The 16,919-nt window shown below is 49.8% G+C and overlaps 1 protein-coding gene across 1 annotated transcript; it reads left to right on the plus strand.

The window, feature by feature from the left end:
• The first annotated feature begins 1,329 nt into the window (after nt 1-1,329).
• rbm12 (RNA binding motif protein 12) lies at nt 1,330-16,894 on the plus strand. Its single transcript, XM_055159406.1, is given in 5 exon segments — nt 1,330-1,408; nt 14,231-14,896; nt 14,899-16,220; nt 16,222-16,416; nt 16,419-16,894. Coding segments are annotated over 4 exon segments (2,415 nt in total). The 5' UTR covers nt 1,330-1,408; nt 14,231-14,271; the 3' UTR covers nt 16,692-16,894.
• Nucleotides 16,895-16,919: the final 25 nt, after the last annotated feature.

Genomic DNA, 16,919 nt, shown 5'->3' on the forward strand with positions numbered 1-16,919 from the left:
ACAGACTCAGATTTACTCTGAGAATAATGTGAAACTCAGGGCTGCTGGTGTGGGGCTGTGAGAGGAAAATGTTTTACAGTCACATAAAAATGAGACAAAGACAAAAGTGGAAGGATTCAGAAATAAAAGAAGAAGAAATGGAGTGAAAAAAAGAGGTGAATGGTGAAGGAGTGAAGCCTTTAAATGTGTAAATGTTTGATGAACAAACGTGGTGGTGTTGTTCTAGAATGAAACGTGTGTGTGTTGAGAGTGGACAGGCCACTCACTGCTGCTGTGTTGTGTTTTCTCTCCATCAGATTTCTGTGATCTCACTCTGGATCCAAACACAGCGAACACAAAACTCAAACTGTCTGACAACAACAAGAAGGTGACATTTGTGAGAGAAGATCAGTCGTATCCAGATCATCAGGACAGATTTGACGACTGGGCTCAGATTCTGTGTTCCACTGGTCTGACTGGTCTCTGTTACTGGGAGGTCCAGTGGAGTGGAAGTGTTTATATATCAGTGTGTGACAGAAGAATCAGAAGGAAAGGAGTCGGTGATGAAAGTTTGTTTGGAGACAATGATCAGTCCTGGAGTCTGTGGTGTGATGAAAGGTGGTTTCTCTGTTCATCATAATCACAAACGCACTCATCTCCCTCATCCCTGTTCATCTTCTGGGAGAGTGTCAGTGTTTGTGGACTGTCCTGGTGGATCTGTGTCCTTCTACACAGTTTCCTCTGACCAACTGACCCACCTCCACACCTTCAACACCACATCCACTCACACTCTCATCCCTGGGTTTAGGTTCTATTATTATGACTCCTCAGTGTCTCTGTGTTCTCCAGACTCACTCTCCTCAGTGTAAAACACCACAACACTTTTCATGTGTTTTTACAAAAATGAACAAAAATAAATAAATAAATACAATTAAAGCAGAAATAAATAACTTCAGTGATTTAATGATTTTCTCCTGGTTTAGTTCTGGTTTAGTCCTGGTTTAGTCCTGATTTAGTCCTGGTTCAGTCTTAGCTAATATTATTAAGTTATTATTAAGTTTAGGACACATACATTTATTATTATAAAATTATTAAGAAAAATAAAAATACACATGGAAATCTGAACATAGAATTTGTTTTTTATAGGGCAAGAACACGTTTGTTTAATGTAATTTTGGTATTCGGTGTTTTTTTTCTTTTTTTTTTTTTTTCTTTTTTTTTTTTTTGTATTGAGAAATTAAACGGTTGGTGATTTTGTCAATCTTCCAAAATCAAAATAAATTTAATAAAAAAAAAAAAAAAAAAAAAAACGTGCCCTGTGCGTGGTGACGTAGCCGTGCGTGTCCTCCATTTTGTGCCTGAGTTGTGTTCCGCGCCGCAGACTCCGGAGCCGCTGCGGATAAAGACGGACTTTGTGACGCTTTTCTCGGTAAGTTTCTGCCGTGGGGCCCGGTGCTGCCTCGGTGCTGCCGGAGGAGCCCGGGGGGTCGGTGTCTTTACATTTTTATTCCCGAAGTGAGTCACAGAAAAGGCGAGGGAAAGACGGAAGAGCGCGGGGCGTGCCAAGCTAACGGCTAAGCTAACGGCTAAGCTAATGTGGCTAAGATAACAAACAAAACAAACCAAACAAACAAACAAACAAAACTGCGGCGTTTACGACCCGAACAGCACCAATGTAACGACATGTCCGACTTTACAACACCAGAGTTTAATGTTGTGTTTAACTATTGAAGAGTTTAAAAGGCCCAGAGGCTCAGTCAGGGCGTCACTGCGGAGACTGGACCCAACTCACGACCAGAACCAGGACCAGGACCTGGACCTGGACCCGATCGCACCCGCTCTGTGTCACCTGTTTAACCTGAGGTGTCCACATGTCCCTGTGTCCCCGGGACAGTCCCAGTCCTGATCCCGTGTCCCGATAGATTTACACAAAACCACAAATTGCTCCAAAGTGGAGACGCTTGGGACATTTCTTGTATAAATTTGGACCAATCTGCTCATGTCAACAGTGAAGAGAAATACAAACCGTAACATAGAGAAAAACGACCAAAACACAAAGAAAATGTGACTGTAGAGGCTGGTGTTGGTCGTGAATGAGTCGAGTGTGGAACAGTTTTCTTTCATTACAAACTCGATTTACTATTTTATTATTACCAACGTCCACAAACCGAGTGTCCCACTGTTTGAGTTGGGTCGTTCCACGACATTTCATTAAAATTTCCATAAAATCTCACGCCTCATGTTTTATAAAAATGTTGAAAAAATGACCAGCTGGTCCTTCATGATCATGTACAAACTCTGAAGTTTGAATGATTTTTAATTTTTACTTTTGAAGTTTCAGTTCATTTAGTGAGAGGAGGATGTGTCCGTTTACAGGACAAAATCACATCATTTGTTCTTGTTTGTTTTCACTAGTCGACGTCTCCGTAAGTATCACACACACAAACACACACACAAACAGAGGCTGAACTTTTGTAGTTTTGTGCTCCTCGACTCTTTGTTCAAATAACATCGATACATGTGTTTGGTTCCATATAAAAGGTCTTTTTTTTTGGTCTTTCAAACTAAAATTATTCTAAATGTTTTCATCACTGCCCACACTAGGGCTGGGTATCATTAAGGAGTTGCCGATACGATACACACCTCGATACACAGGCCACAATACGATATATTTCAAATCGATTCGATACAGTTCAATAAAAAATAAAGGATAAATCGTGTCTGTGATACTAAAAGTCTTTGTTAAATTACTTCTTGTGCAAAGTTCATATGAAACACAAACATTTTAATCCTCAGAACAGTAAAAATGTCAAATGTGTTGCATAAACGAGTTTCCTTTCACTCCACAAGCAACAAAACTGTAAACACATGATAATGTCAAACAGCTGATGTGGCTCTAGAGTTTTTATGTTTATATGTCGTAAAGTTGAATTTATTTATGCAGGTTAGTGCAGATACTAATAATAATAATCATTTTAATATAAAAACGTTAATGATTAATCGATAATCGATCGTTAATTCTCCCGACGATCGATTAAGAAAATTTCATTGGATGCCCGTCCCTAGTGGAGATACAAACTTTGTATCGATGTTATTTGAACACAGAGTCGAGGAGAACAAGAATACAACCCCTCAGTCCTGTGTGTGTGTGTTGTGTGTGTGTGTGTGTGTGTGTGTGTGTGTGATACTTACGGAGACGTCGACCAGTGAAAACAAACAAGAACAAAAAATTATTAACATTTTTTGAGATGGAAGTACGTGGGCCGTTTGGTGAAATGGTGTGGAATGACCCGTTTGTAAAATCTGGTCACCCTAATGGAACCAGAACCTGGTCCGGTTCTCCACACACACACACACACACTCGGGAAACTCTTCTGTGACGTGTTTTGGCAGTCTCAGGTGTGCACAGGGGTTGGATGGAGGTGGAGTTGGAGGAGGTGGATTGGCGGATAGGGTCAGCGTGGTCTTGGGCTGAGGCTGTGGAGATGTGGAGACGTGGAGGACGCTCTGTTTCCTTCGGGAGCAGAACCTGTTGAAGAGGAGCTGGTCCGTAGTCCAGCGAGGTTCACTTGGTGCAGAAAGAAGAAAAGTGTGTGTTTGGTGCAGATGTTCCAGTCAGCGGGAGCGGGTGGAGGACGCTCTCGGAAGAAGGATCAGAACTCAAACACTTAAACGGACTCCAGGCCACTCCAGACAAGTAGAAACAGTAGAAAAAAATCACATGAGGAAAAATGTAGTTAAAAGGATTTTATCTGAATGGCCAAAGCCGACATGTTTGGACCTGAACTGGTCTTCATCAGGACTGAATTCAAACTGAATTTAGTTGATGTATTTTCTTTATTAGATTATTATTATTATTATATATAGAGCCCGACCGATACAGATTTTTGTTGTGGCCGATATGAAACCGATATAATGGGAGTTGGAGCTGCCGATATATTTAGTGATGTAAAAATTCACTGTAAATGTTGAATTGTTTAAAAAAACTTGGGTTTGGCTCTGGTGGATTTTAAATTGGGTTTATTTAGGAAACATTTATTGTTCTTCTGACTCTTTACGTCATATTTACAGACAGTTGGTCGGACTAATGGTATTTTTGCATCACGTTCTAGTGACGGGGATTCCAGTTTTTGTTTTTTTTTTTTTTTGAGAACCAGCTCTTTTGGCTCGGCTCACTAAAGCAGCTGGCTCTTTCGGCTCCCAAGCGACTCTTGAGATTGTTTTGTTGCAAGCAGGACTAAACCAGAACTGAACCAGGACTGAAAAAGGACTAAACCAGGACTAAAACAGATTTAAACCACGTGTAAAACAGGACTAAACCAGAACTGAACCAGGACTGAGTGTCGGGACTCGGTCTCTGTCTCTCTCTCTCGAGCCCAAGTTTAGTCCTGGTTTATTCATTTTATGCTGAGCTGCAGCCAAATATGCACTTTTTTTTTTTATCCTGTGCACTCACAGATTTCTGAAAGTTTTGTTTTCAGCCGCTGCTGCTGTCAAACTACGGCTCTACAAGCGGCTTGAAGAGAAAAAGTGAGAAAAAAGAGAAAACACGGCTCCCAATAAGAAGCAGGCTCCTGTTGTTCGCTTCAAAGAGCCGGATCTAAGAGCCGCTTCGATCGCGACCGACCCATAACTCCTAGAGAGTAAAGAAACTACCCGTATTAGCCTTTAATAATATCGATAATCCGATAATATTGGCCAACCGATATATCAGCTGGGCTCTAATTATTATTATATTTATATAATTTTTTGCCTGTGCCGTGTCCTGTTCCTGTGCACCTGTTTTGTTTGGCTCCAGTCGACTCCAGTCTGCTGTTGGTTGATGTGTTCTTGAAGGCCACGCCCATGTTCTTTTTGACTTAAACCCTGATGAAGACCAGTTCAGGTCCAAACACGTCGGCTTTGGCCATTCAAATAAAATCCTTTTAACTATATTTTTCCTCCTGCGATTTTTTTTAAATTTTTTACTGTTTCTACATTTTTTGGAGAGCCTGGAATCCGTTGTGTTTGAGGTTCATTTGGTCTCCTGATAATTTCTGTGGTTCGGTTCTTTTTTTTCAGATCCAGTTTGTTTTGGTCCTCACGGTTTGTCCTCTTCGTCTGGTGATGTTTCTGTGTCGTGTCGCTCAGTTGAACAGTTTTTGTCTGCGTCTTCTTCTCGGCGGAGGCAGGACGACAGCGCCACCTGCAGACGGACTTCCTCACGACACAATCCCAGGAGCGTGAGAGAGAGAGAAAAAAAAAAAACACATTCGGGATCAAAATCAAAATGGAAACGCGCTCACGGGACGGTAAACGAGACGAGGAGCTTTTTTTCCTCTCACGCTCCTGGGATTGTGTCGTGAGGAAGTGCGTCTGCAGGTGGCGCTGTCGTCCTCAGTCCACCGAGAAGAAGACACAGACAAAAACTGTTCAACTGAGCGACACGACACTGAAACATCACCAGACAAAGACGAAGAGGACAAACTGTCAAGACCAAAACCAACTTTGAGGCTGAAAAAAAGAACCGAAGAACAGAAGCTGGTCCGTGTGGTCCTGGAGAAGGTCCTGGAGAAGGTCCTGGAGAAGGTCCTGGATGCTTCAGTGTTGTTTGACTTCACGTTGTGTTCATGTGGCTCAGTGTTTGTTGTGTTTCTGTGAGGGAGAAGCTCAGGAGGTTGTTGGGAGCTGGTTTGTGTGGTTTCTCTGATCTTGAAGTGTAATGTTCTGATAATGTGCTGGAAGATCTGAGTTTGAGGGTTTTCTTCGGATAAGTCTAATATTTTCATTCACGTCGGCTGCTTGTTGTCACATGAAGCTCGTGGTTCTAAGTTCTCTGAGTCATAATTTACGTTTTTACGCTGAGAACGATGAAGCTTTGTGCTGTTTCTTTCTCCTGTGATTGTCTTCTTCTCTGCTCTTCTGCTCCAGGTGACTGCTCCTCCTCTAGTCTCACCTGAGGTTCTGGTCCATGTTCCTCGTGTGTTCCTCAGCGTGTTCCTCCGAGTTGTGTGTCGAGTTAAAGTTTTAGACTGAGAGTTTTACGGCTCTGTGTTTTCTCCGCACTTTTTGTTCTGGTTAAAGCAGATATTAATTTTTGAATGTCTTACATGTTTGTGATTTCTGATTGGTTCCTCTCTCGTGGGCAAAGCATTGTGGGAGATGGAGTCTTTTCCGTGTTTAGCAGAGCTCCAGTTTGCTTGGTTTTGTTAAAGGAGAAATGTTTTAAAAGTTTTAAAAGTGTGTAGCTGTTTAAACGCTGCTTTGGTGTTAAAAAAAACCTTCTGCTGTGGTTTCACTTTCTGCTTGGGATTGGCCTGGCTTGGTCCCAGTTTGATCCTGGTTTGATCCAGGTTTGGGCTCAGTTTGATCCCGGTTTAATCCCGGTTTGGGCTCAGTTTGGTCCCAGTTTAATTCCGGTTTGGGCTCAGTTTGGTCCCGGTTTGGGCTCAGTTTGGTCCTGGTTTGGGCTCAGTTTGATCCCGGTTTAATCCCGGTTTGGGCTCAGTTTGGTCCCAGTTTGGGCTCAGTTTGATCCTGGTTTGGGCTCAGTTTGGTCCCGGTTTAATCCCGGTTTGGGCTCAGTTTGGTCCCAGTTTAATCCCGGTTTGGGCTCAGTTTGGTCCCGGTTTGGGCTCAGTTTGGTCCTGGTTTGGGCTCAGTTTGATCCCGGTTTAATCCTGGTTTGGGCTCAGTTTGATCCCGGTTTAATCCTGGTTTGGGCTCAGTTTGGTCCCAGTTTAATCCCGGTTTGGGCTCAGTTTGGTCCCAGTTTAATCCCGGTTTGGGCTCAGTTTGGTCCCAGTTTAATCTCGGTTTGGTCCCGGTTTGGGCTCGGTTTGGTCCCGGTTTGGGCTTGGTTTGGTCCTGGTTTGATCCTGGTTTGGTCCTAGTTTGGGCTCAGTTTGGTCTCAGTTTGGTCCTGGTTTGGGCTCAGTTTGGTCCTGGTTTGGTCCTGGTTTGGACTCAGTTTGGTCCTGGTTTGGGCTCAGTTTGATACTGGTTTGGGCTCAGTTTGGTCCTGGTTTGGGCTCAGTTTGGTCTTGGTTTGATCCCGGTTTGATCCTGGTTTGGTCCTGGTTTGATCCCGTTTTGGGGTGACAGATCCTGACCAAGAGGTGGAGCTGAGGCTAATCTAGGTTCAAAACCAGTTTTAGTCTAGACTCGGATCTGGTTCCTTCTCCAGACCGTGTTGAGCAGAACAGTTCTGTGAGTGGAAATAAAAAGGTGTAAACTCTTTGGTTCAGTTTGGTCTTTGTTCGGGCCGGACGCTGTTGGGCTGGACTTTGGCTCTGGTACATTTGTTCTGCTGCGTCGAGACTCCGGCTCTCGTCTCTTCTCTGCCGCGGTTCTTGTCGGCTGGTTTTTGGTCTTCTGAGCGGTTCTAGATGTTCTGTGTAGTTCTGTTTTTGAGTTTTTTTCTTGTGGTCGTTGGTGACGAGTTTGAGGACTCGGATGTTAGTTTGGTTGGTTCTGTATTTCACTGAGACGGTGTCTTCTGCCCTGGGGTTTGTACTTTGTCTCTGGTTGGTTCAGGTTGGTTCTGGGGGGTTCTGGGGCTCATTGTCACGTCCTGGTTCTGCAATGGTTTGTTAGTTAGAATGAAGAACGACTGTCAATTCTTCTGGATGTGGTTTTTAACAGGATCCTGTTATCAAATCATTCTGAGACTGAACTGTGAACGGACAAACGAACACGAGGCCCGTTTCGGACGGACACGAGGCCCGTTTCGGACGGACACGAGGCCCGTTTCGGACGGGCACGAGGCCCATTTCAGAGCGTGGGCGGTGTTTGTGCAGATCTGAGCTTCAGGTTTTTGGAGAAGTTTTGACACAGAATGAAACGGGAGAGTTTGTAGTTTTGTAGTTTTTGCTGTCGTGCTGTTGTTGGACTTTGCTGTTTCAGATGCTGCTGTTGCTGCTGCTGCTTCGCTGTGTCTGTGTCTGAGCTGATGTTTGCTGATGTGTTTGAGCTGAAGCTGGTGCCTCTTTACGATGGCCGTGACCTTTAACTCTGACCTTTACCCCGTGTGGGTCGCTGATGGTCTCTGGTTCAGACGCTCTCTGTTGTGTGCTCAGTTTGTGAGAGTTGGTGGAGTTCAGATGGACCGTGGGGTTCGGGTGGAGGACATCTGTGCTTTGTGTTTTTTTAGAAGTTTATTATCGGGACAATTTAGGAAAAGTGTTTCCCTTTTGCAGGAGCTCCTCAGATTTGTTCTTCTGCAGTGTTTGGATCTTTGGCTCTGCTGATTCTCATCCTGCAGTGACTGCAGTGCTCTGATGGTCTGGTGGTCTGGTGGTCTGGTGGTTCAGTGCTCTGGTGGTCTGGTGGTTCAGTGCTCTGGTGGTCTGGTGGTTCAGTGCTCTGGTGGTCTGGTGGTTCAGTGCTCTGGTGGTCTGGTGGTTCAGTGCTCTGGTGGTCTGGTGGTTCAGTGCTCTGGTGGTCTGGTGGTTCAGTGCTCTGGTGGTCTGGTGGTTCAGTGCTCTGGTGGTCTGGTGGTTTCATCTGATGGTCTGGTGGTCTGGTGGTTGATGGTCCTGTTGTCGGTGTCGGTTCTGTTGTCGGCGTCGGTTTTGTTGTTGGCGTTGGTTCTGTCGTGGGTTTTGTTGTCGTGGGTTCTGTCGTGGGTTCTTCTGTCGTGGGTTCTTCTGTCGTGGGTTCTTCTGTCGTGGGTTCTGTTGTTGTGGGTTCTGTTGTTGTGGGTTCTGTCGTGGGTTCTGTCGTGGGTTCTGTTGTCGGTTCTGTCGTGGGTTCTGTCGTGGGTTCTGTCGTCATGGGTTCTGTTGTTGTCGGTTCTGTCGTGGGTTCTGTTGTCGTTGTTGGCTCTGTCGTGGGTTCTGTCATGGGTTCTGTCGTGGGTTCTGTCGTCGTTGTTGGCTCTGTCGTGGGTTCTGTCATGGGTTCTGTCGTGGGTTCTGTTGTCGTTGTCGATTCTGTCATGGGTTCTGTCATGGGTTCTGTCGTGTCGTGGGTTCTGTCGTCGTCGTGGGTTCTGTCGTCGTCGTGGGTTCTGTCGTCGTTGTGGGTTCTGTCGTCGCTGTGGATTCTGTTCGTTGTTCTGTCGTCGTTGTGGGTTCTGTTCTGTCGTCTGTCGTCGTGTCGTCTCTGTCGTCGTTCTGTCGTCGTCGTCGTGGGTCTGTCGTCTGTCGTCGTCGTTGTGGTTTCTGTCGTCGTTGTGGGTTCTGTCGTCGTCGTGGGTTCTGTCGTCGTTGTGGGTTCTGTCGTCGCTGTGGATTCTGTCGTCGTTGTGGGTTCTGTCGTCGTTGTGGATTCTGTCGTCGTTGTGGGTTCTGTCGTCGTTGTGGATTCTGTCGTCGTCGTGGGTTCTGTCGTTGTGGGTTCTGTCGTGGGTTCTGTTGTCGTGGGTTCTGTCGTGGGCGTGTGATGTTCCGGTCACATGTCAGAGTGAGTCAGATTCAGTGTGCTGAGCGTCAGAACCTCAGACAGAGCAGTTCCTTCTGTTAGCGCAGTGCTTCTCAAATAGTGGGGCGCGCCCCCCCCAGGGGGGCACGAGGCTCCGTCAAGGGGGGCGCGTTTGACCTCGGGGAGCATGCTTTTTTATTTTTTTATTTAGATTTTTTTTACTGTCTTAAGGGCCGTTCACACCAAAGCGTCAAAAAACGCCTTGACGCCTCTATTTGAGCGCCTTTGCATTTGAGTTCAGACGCCCCCGACGCGCATCTTTGACGCCGTGGACGAACGGGACAAAAATACTTGACGCGCGTCCGTTGCCCTGGAAACAAGAGCCCGGTCCCGCTCTTTTCCCGAAACAATGTCAGACCAGACTGAGAGAGTGTTTTTATGACATAAAACATCAAAGGAGGAGATCGGGTCGACGACTGGGGCGTATATATATTTCTACTCCGCTAATGACACTGGATCAGTCCCGGTCTAGTCCTGGTCTAATCACGGTCTGGTCCCGGTCTGGTCCCGGTCTAGTCCCGGTCTAGTCCTGGTCTAATCACGGTCTAGTCCCGGTCTAGTCCTTGTTTAGTCTCGGTCTAGTCTCGGTCTAGTCTCGGTCTAGTCTCGGTCTAGTCCTTGTTTAGTCTCGGTCTAGTCCTGGTTTGGTCCTGGTCCGGTCCTGGTGTAGTCCTCGCGATCGGCTCGGTGATTGTGGTGTATATATTTATGCTCCGCTCATGTTTGTGGTTCTCGTTCTGGTTCTCGGGTTTTTCTTCCTGATAATAACGTCGCTGCGTCTCTGGATACTCGTCCCTGATTGGTTGACGCGGCGCGTCTGACGCGAAAAGTTCAGAATTTTCAACTTCTTGACGCTGACGCCTTGGACGCGCGTCTTGGCCGCTGACGCCAAAACGCTGAAGACGCGCTGCGCTGACGCCAGATTCGCGCCGCGCTGACGCCGAAAACTCGCCGCAAAAACGCAGGACGCTCTAGTCGCGCGTCCACATAGACTTTACATAGAAAGTGGACACTTTGACGCTTTGGTCTGAACGGGCCTTTAGAATAAAGTGCAATTGCACTTCCACTACATTAGGGGGCAGAGCGCTCTCATTGGCAGAGTGTGCGCAGGGAGCATTCGCTCGGTGGTGTAGGAGTTTTGTTTGCACTGAGCATGCGCGCTTTGCACACAGCACAGAGTTTGAGTATGAAATGTAAACACGAAGTGTAGCAGACGCTCAAGTGACACCATGAAAAAATATTTAACAGGGATGAGAAGACAGGCGGAGAGAAACGGAGATACGGGGGGCGCGAGATGTTTTATTCGTCCTGGGGGGGGCATGACAGAAAATAATTGAGAAGCACTGTGTTAGCGTCACAAACCCACAGACTGAGTGACGTCAGCTGAACTCCGTCTGTTGTACAAATCTTTTAAATTCACATTTTACTTGTTTCAGTTTTCAAATGCTCACAGAATGAAATTATAAATACAAATAGAAAATGTGTAGATTTTTTCAAATATTTCAGTGCAGAATTGATAATTTCATAAATGCATCTTTAAAAAAAACTTTGATAAAAATATTTTAAAATGTAATTCAACGCAATAGACAAACTGTTCAAATTTAATGACATTTAAAATAAATTATTTTATTGAAAATGTTGAAAAACACAAACGGATCCACAAATAAACAGCAGCACATTAAACATGTTTTTTCTTTTTTTAATAAAAAGAGTAAAAAAGAAAAAAGAGTAAAACACTTTAATATTGAATCAAATTGAAGCATGTGAACACTTTAAAATCAATATTTTATGTCAAAACCCAATCACACTCCAACTGAAACACAAAAACAAACTTTAATAAAACTCAATCTGAAGGAAAAGTGTCTGTAACGACTTGAATCAATTTAATAAATTGAATTTTCATTCACATTTAGAATCATCAGCAACAAATCCACCAAACCTCGTTTCCTTCCTTTATGTCTCGATTTAACTTTTAAAATAAAAATATTACTTTAACACACTAACAAGTAAACTTTTATTTTTACAGTAAATGAAACAAATACAGTTGTGAAATAGATTTGAGTAAAATTTTGTTACCAAATTATATTTTTCACACATTTTTATTGTAAATAAAATTTAAACTTGATCCATGAGAGAAACAGAAGCTTCAGTGTGGAGCTTCACACCAACACCTCGTTTCACCTGGAACATTTAAAACTGATTTAAAACAGATTTAACACGGAATTAAAACAGATTTAAAATAGAATTTTAAACAGATTTTAAACGGATTTTAAACAGAATTTAAACATTTAAAACAGATTTGAACACATTTTCAACGTTTCACCAAATAACGTCCAGAACTTGAGACATTTCAACCTCTCACGACAAAAACATCACCAATAAAAACCAAGAGGATAAATTTAAACTCCTCCAGGAAGTTTCAGAGCAGTTTGGAGTTTCTACAGACGGTTCATATGTTCACAACCAGCTTCAGATGGTTATCTTCTGGACCTGGGCCAGGCACGTGGAGGAGGTGGAGGTGTTCTGGAGGAGGTGGAGGTGTTCTGGAGGAGGTGGAGGTGGAGATGATCTGGAGGAGGTGGTGGAGGACATGTTCTGGAGGTGGTGGAGGACATGTTCTGGAGGTGGTGGAGGACATGTTCTGGAGGTGGAGGTGGAGATGTTCTGGAGGTGGTGGTCATGTTCTGGAGGTGGAAGTGGAGATGTTCTGGAGGAGGTGATGGAGATGTTCTGGAGATGGTCGTCATGTTCTGGAGGTGTTGGTGGACATGTTCTGGAGGAGGTCATGTTCTGGATTTGGTGGACATGTTCTGGAGGTGATCATGTTCTGGAGGTGTTGGTGGACATGTTCTGGAGGTGTTGGTGGACATGTTCTGGAGGTGGTGGACATGTTCTGGAGGTGGTGGACATGTTCTGGAGGTGGTCATGTTCTAGGTGTTCTTGAGCTGTGGAGACTCAGAGGTTTGGGTCTTCTGCAGATGTTCTGTTGGACATTCTGTGGTTCCTCTTCAGTTTGAAATGGCCTGATCTGATTGGTCGTTCTGTGCTCGTGCGATTGGTCGTTCGTGCAGGTTTTTGTCTTGTTCTTTTGATTGGTCAAACTCCACACCATGAGACACGCCCCTGGAGACACGCCCTGGAGACACGCCCCTCACAGATTCGTCCTCGGTCAGAGCAGGAGAACATTAACATAACGTCTGTGCATGTGGTAGTGTCTGTGTGCATGAACATCTCAGAGACTCCAGACCTTCTCCAGAGGAAACGCTCTACAAACAAACAAACCAACCCAAACCTCATGGGCCAGAACATCTGAGGTCTGCTGGAGGACCTGAGGTCTGGACTCTCCGAGGTCACTCTGTGCTAAAATGAAGTTCTGTCACTGGACCAAAGTGTTTGGAGTGAAGATGTTTTCTGCTCGTTAAACTGTGACTCAGCATCATCGCTCAGGCCTGAGGGGGGCGCTCTCTCTCTGTCACTGTTCAGTCTGACCATGGACCTACAAACAGGAGACAGGTCAGGCCCTCAGGTCAGGTCAGGCCCTCAGGTCAGGCCCTCAGGCCAGGCCCTCAGGTCAGGCTCTCAGGTCAGGCTCTCAGGTCATGTCAGGCCCTCAGGTCAGGCCCTCAGGTCAGGTCAGGCCCTCAGGTCAGGCCCTCAGGTCAGGCCCTCAGGCCAGGCCCTCAGGCCAGGCCCTCAGGTCAGGCCCTCAGGCCAGGCCCTCAGGCCAGGCTCTCAGGTCAGGCTCTCAGGTCAGGCTCTCAGGTCATGTCAGGCCCTCAGGTCAGGCCCTCAGGTCAGGCCCTCAGGTCAGGTCAGGTCAGGTCAGGCCCTCAGGTCAGGCCCTCAGGCCAGGCTCTCAGGTCAGGTCTCTCAGGTCAGGCCCTCAGGTCAGGCTCTCAGGTCAGGCTCTCAGGTCAGGCCCTCAGGTCAGGCTCTCAGGTCAGGCTCTCAGGTCAGGTCAGGCCCTCAGGTCAGGCTCTCAGGTCAGGTCAGGCCCTCAGGTCAGGCTCTCAGTGTTCAGAGTTGGTCTCCTGGTGTTGTGAGATCAGTCGTGATCTTGAACACTTCTGCTCATCTGACTCAGACTATAAACCTGAACTGTGCCTGAGGACAGAGCGGAGACTCAAGGCCGACGTGTGGTCCTGCCTCAAATCATCTTCAACCCCCTCAGAGCGACCTAGAGCCGGTCCGCAGGGCCCTGAGCCGGTCCGCAAGACGCTGAGCCGGTCCGCATTTGTCTGTTGGACGAGCGGTGAAAGATCTTTGCTCAAACTTGAGTCCAGTGACAGAAGTGCAGATTTTTGTGGTGTCCCTCAGACGTTTGTGTCCCTCAGACGTTTGTGTCCCTCAGACGTTTGTGTCCCTCAGACGTTTGTGTCCCTCAGACGTCTGACACTTTGTGTTAAAGTCTCTAAAATCGCCTCGTGTGATTAGTTCGGCAGTTTCTGTGCAATTTCTGGAGCTGTGTTCTGATTGGCTCTTGACTGTTGACAGTGACGTTCAGGATGTTTGTCGTGTCCACGTGTGGATGGTGTGATTGAGCGTGTTTTTGAGCGTGTTTGAGTGTGTTTTTGAGCGTGTTTTGAGTGTGTTTCAGCGTGTTTTTGAGTGTGTTTTTGAGCGTGTTTTGAGTGTGTTTCAGCGTGTTTTGAGTGTGTTTCAGTGTGTTTTGAGCGTGTGTTTCAGCGTGTTTTTGAGCGTGTGTTTGAGCATGTTTTTGAGCGTGTTTCAGTGTGTTTTGAGTGTTTTTGAGCGTGTTTTTGAGCGTGTTTCGAGCGTGTTTCAGTGTGTTTTGAGCGTGTTTTTGAGCGTATGGCGGTGCGGCTCTAACCCTCACTTTTCTCCTCAGGTGTAGCCCTGACCCCTGACCCCTGACCTCTGACCTCAGTCATGGCTGTGGTCATCCGTCTGCAGGGCCTGCCCATCGTGGCCGGGACCATGGACATCCGCCACTTCTTCTCGGGGTTGACCATCCCGGACGGCGGCGTGCACATCGTGGGCGGGGAGCACGGCGAGGCGTTCATCGTGTTCGCCACGGACGAGGACGCGCGTCTGGGGATGATGCGTACGGGCGGCGCCATCAAAGGCTCCAAAGTGTCTCTGTTACTGAGCAGCAAGACGGAGATGCAGAACACCATTGAGCTGAGCCGCCGCCGCTTCGAACCCACCCCCGCCGAGGCCCCGCCCGCCGGGACACGCCCCTCCGTCGCCGCCCCTCCCTCAGCCTCCCCCTCCGCCCCCCAGCGCCCCGCCCAGTTCGCCGCCCCCGCCCCCGCGCAGGAAACCAAAGCCCCCCTCAACATGGCTGCCGCCTTCCCCCCCAGCTTCAGCTCCGCCCCCAGCTACAGCTCCGCCTCCACGCTCACCACGGCGCTGGCGTCCCTGAACCCACCCCTCGCCGCGCTGCCCAACATGGCCCTGCCGCCCATGCCCTCCCTCCCGCCGCCCTCCGTGCCGCCCGTCCCGCCCATGTCTCACCTGGCGCACATGTCGCCCCTCCCCCCCTTTAACCCCGCCCTCCCCCTCCTCTGGGGGCGCCCAACCCTCTGCTCTTTAACCCCATGACCCCTCTGCCCTCGCCGCTGCCCTCGCCCCTCGCCCCCCTGGGGCTCCACATGAAGGCGGTGTCCAACCCTCCACCCGTCTCCGCCCCCCTGACCCCCGATGACCTGGTGCTGTCGGTGCAGAACCTGCCGTACTCGTGTTCGGAGGCGGAGCTCCGAGACTTCTTCAGGGGCGTGGCGGTGGAGGGCGTGCGTTTCGTGCGCGACGCTCAGGGCCGGTCCACGGGGCGGGCGCTCGTCCGCTTCTTCTCGGCACAGGACAGTTACGAGGCGCTGAAGCGAGGGGGCGGGCATCTGGGCCAGCGCTACGTGGAGGTAAGCCCCGCCTCTGAGCGCCAGTGGAACGGCGCCGGCGAGAAAGGAGCGGAGCCTCAGGAGCGCGGGCGTCCAGCTCAGGGCGGCGCTCCCAGAGACCAGAGGGGGCGCTCTCGCTCTCCGCACAGACAGGACCTGTGCGTGTACCTCAAAGGTCTGCCCTACGAGGTGGACAAGAACCAGGTGAAGGAGTTCTTCAAGAACCTGTCGGTGGTGGAGGACAGTATGTACATCGCCTACGGCGCCAACGGCAAAGCCACGGGCGAAGGCTTCGTGGAGTTCGTCACGGAGCAGGACTACAAGGCGGCGCTGGGCGCGCACATGCAGTACATGGGCGCGCGCTTCATCCAGGTGCACCCCATCACCCGCAAAGGCATGATGGACAAGATCCAACAGATTCGCAAACGCGACAGTGACGCCAAAAACGCCGATGCCACGCGGGCGCCCAAGACCTGCGTGCACATCACCAACATCCCCTACAACGTGTCCCGCAAGGACGTGCGCGGCTTCCTGGAGGGTCTGGGTCTGTACGAGGACTCTCTGAAGGTCCTGACCGATGCCCACGGCAACGGGCTGGGCCAGGCCGTGGTCCAGCTCCGGTCGGACGAAGACGCCAGGAAGGCGGAGCGCCTGCACCGCCAGAAACTCAACGGGCGTGACGCCTTCGTGCACCTGGTCACATATGAGCACATGAAGGAGGTGGAGCGGAACCCGCCGCCGCAGAACAAACGGGGACAGAGGCCCGCCCTCGGCCAGGCCCCGCCCCCTTCACACCTGACCCCGCCCCCGGCCCATCTGGGCCCGCCCCCAGGACACGCCTTCGGGGCGCTGGCGGACGACTTCGGCTTCATCCGTAACCCCACCCCCTTCGCCCCTCCCTTCTCCGCCCCCGGCAACGGCCTGGCCCCACCCCCCGTCCCGCCCCTGGGCCCCGCCCTGGGGCCGGACCTCAGCGTCCCGCCCCCCCCTGGTGCCCGGGCTGCCCGCGCCCGCCCTCGACCCGCCGGGCTTCAGGGCGGCGGCTCCGTTCGGCCAGGACCCGAGGGGCGTCGTCCCCTTCGACGGGCGCAAAACGCCCAACCGCAACAATGGCAACGCCCCCCCGAGACACGGCGCCCCGCCCCCCGCCTTCCCCCCCGACCCCGCCCTCCGCGGAGCCCCGCCCCCGCGGCCGGTGCCGGCGCCAACGGCGGCCCGGCCGTGGTGAAGCTGCAGAACATGCCCTTCACCGTCACGCCCGACGAGATCATGGACTTCTTCTACGGCTACCAGGTGATGCCCGGCTCCGTCTGCCTCCAGTTCAACGACAAAGGTCTGCCCACCGGAGAGGCCATGGTCGCCTTCCACAACGCCAACGAGGCCGCCGCCGCCGTCTCCGACCTCAACGACCGCCCCATCGGCGCGCGCAAGGTCAAGATCAGCCTGGGCTAGAAACGCCGCCATCGCATCCGCCGCTACAGCTACAGATGCCCTCCCAGCGACACGAGGACACGGACTGCTGCACACGCCCTCCCCCTGTGCCCCCCCCCCCCGTGTGTGTCGGGTCCCTCCTCGTGTGTGTCAGGTTCCTCCCCCCCGTGTGTGTCAGGTCCCCCCCCGTGTGTGTCGGGTCCCTCCTCGTGTGTGTCGGGTCCCCCCCCCCGTGTGTGTCAGGTCCCT

Source organism: Boleophthalmus pectinirostris, unplaced genomic scaffold (genome assembly GCF_026225935.1).
Source record: "Boleophthalmus pectinirostris isolate CB_2022bp ecotype Guang Dong unplaced genomic scaffold, ASM2622593v1 HiC_scaffold_23, whole genome shotgun sequence".
Taxonomy (NCBI): domain Eukaryota; kingdom Metazoa; phylum Chordata; class Actinopteri; order Gobiiformes; family Gobiidae; genus Boleophthalmus; species Boleophthalmus pectinirostris.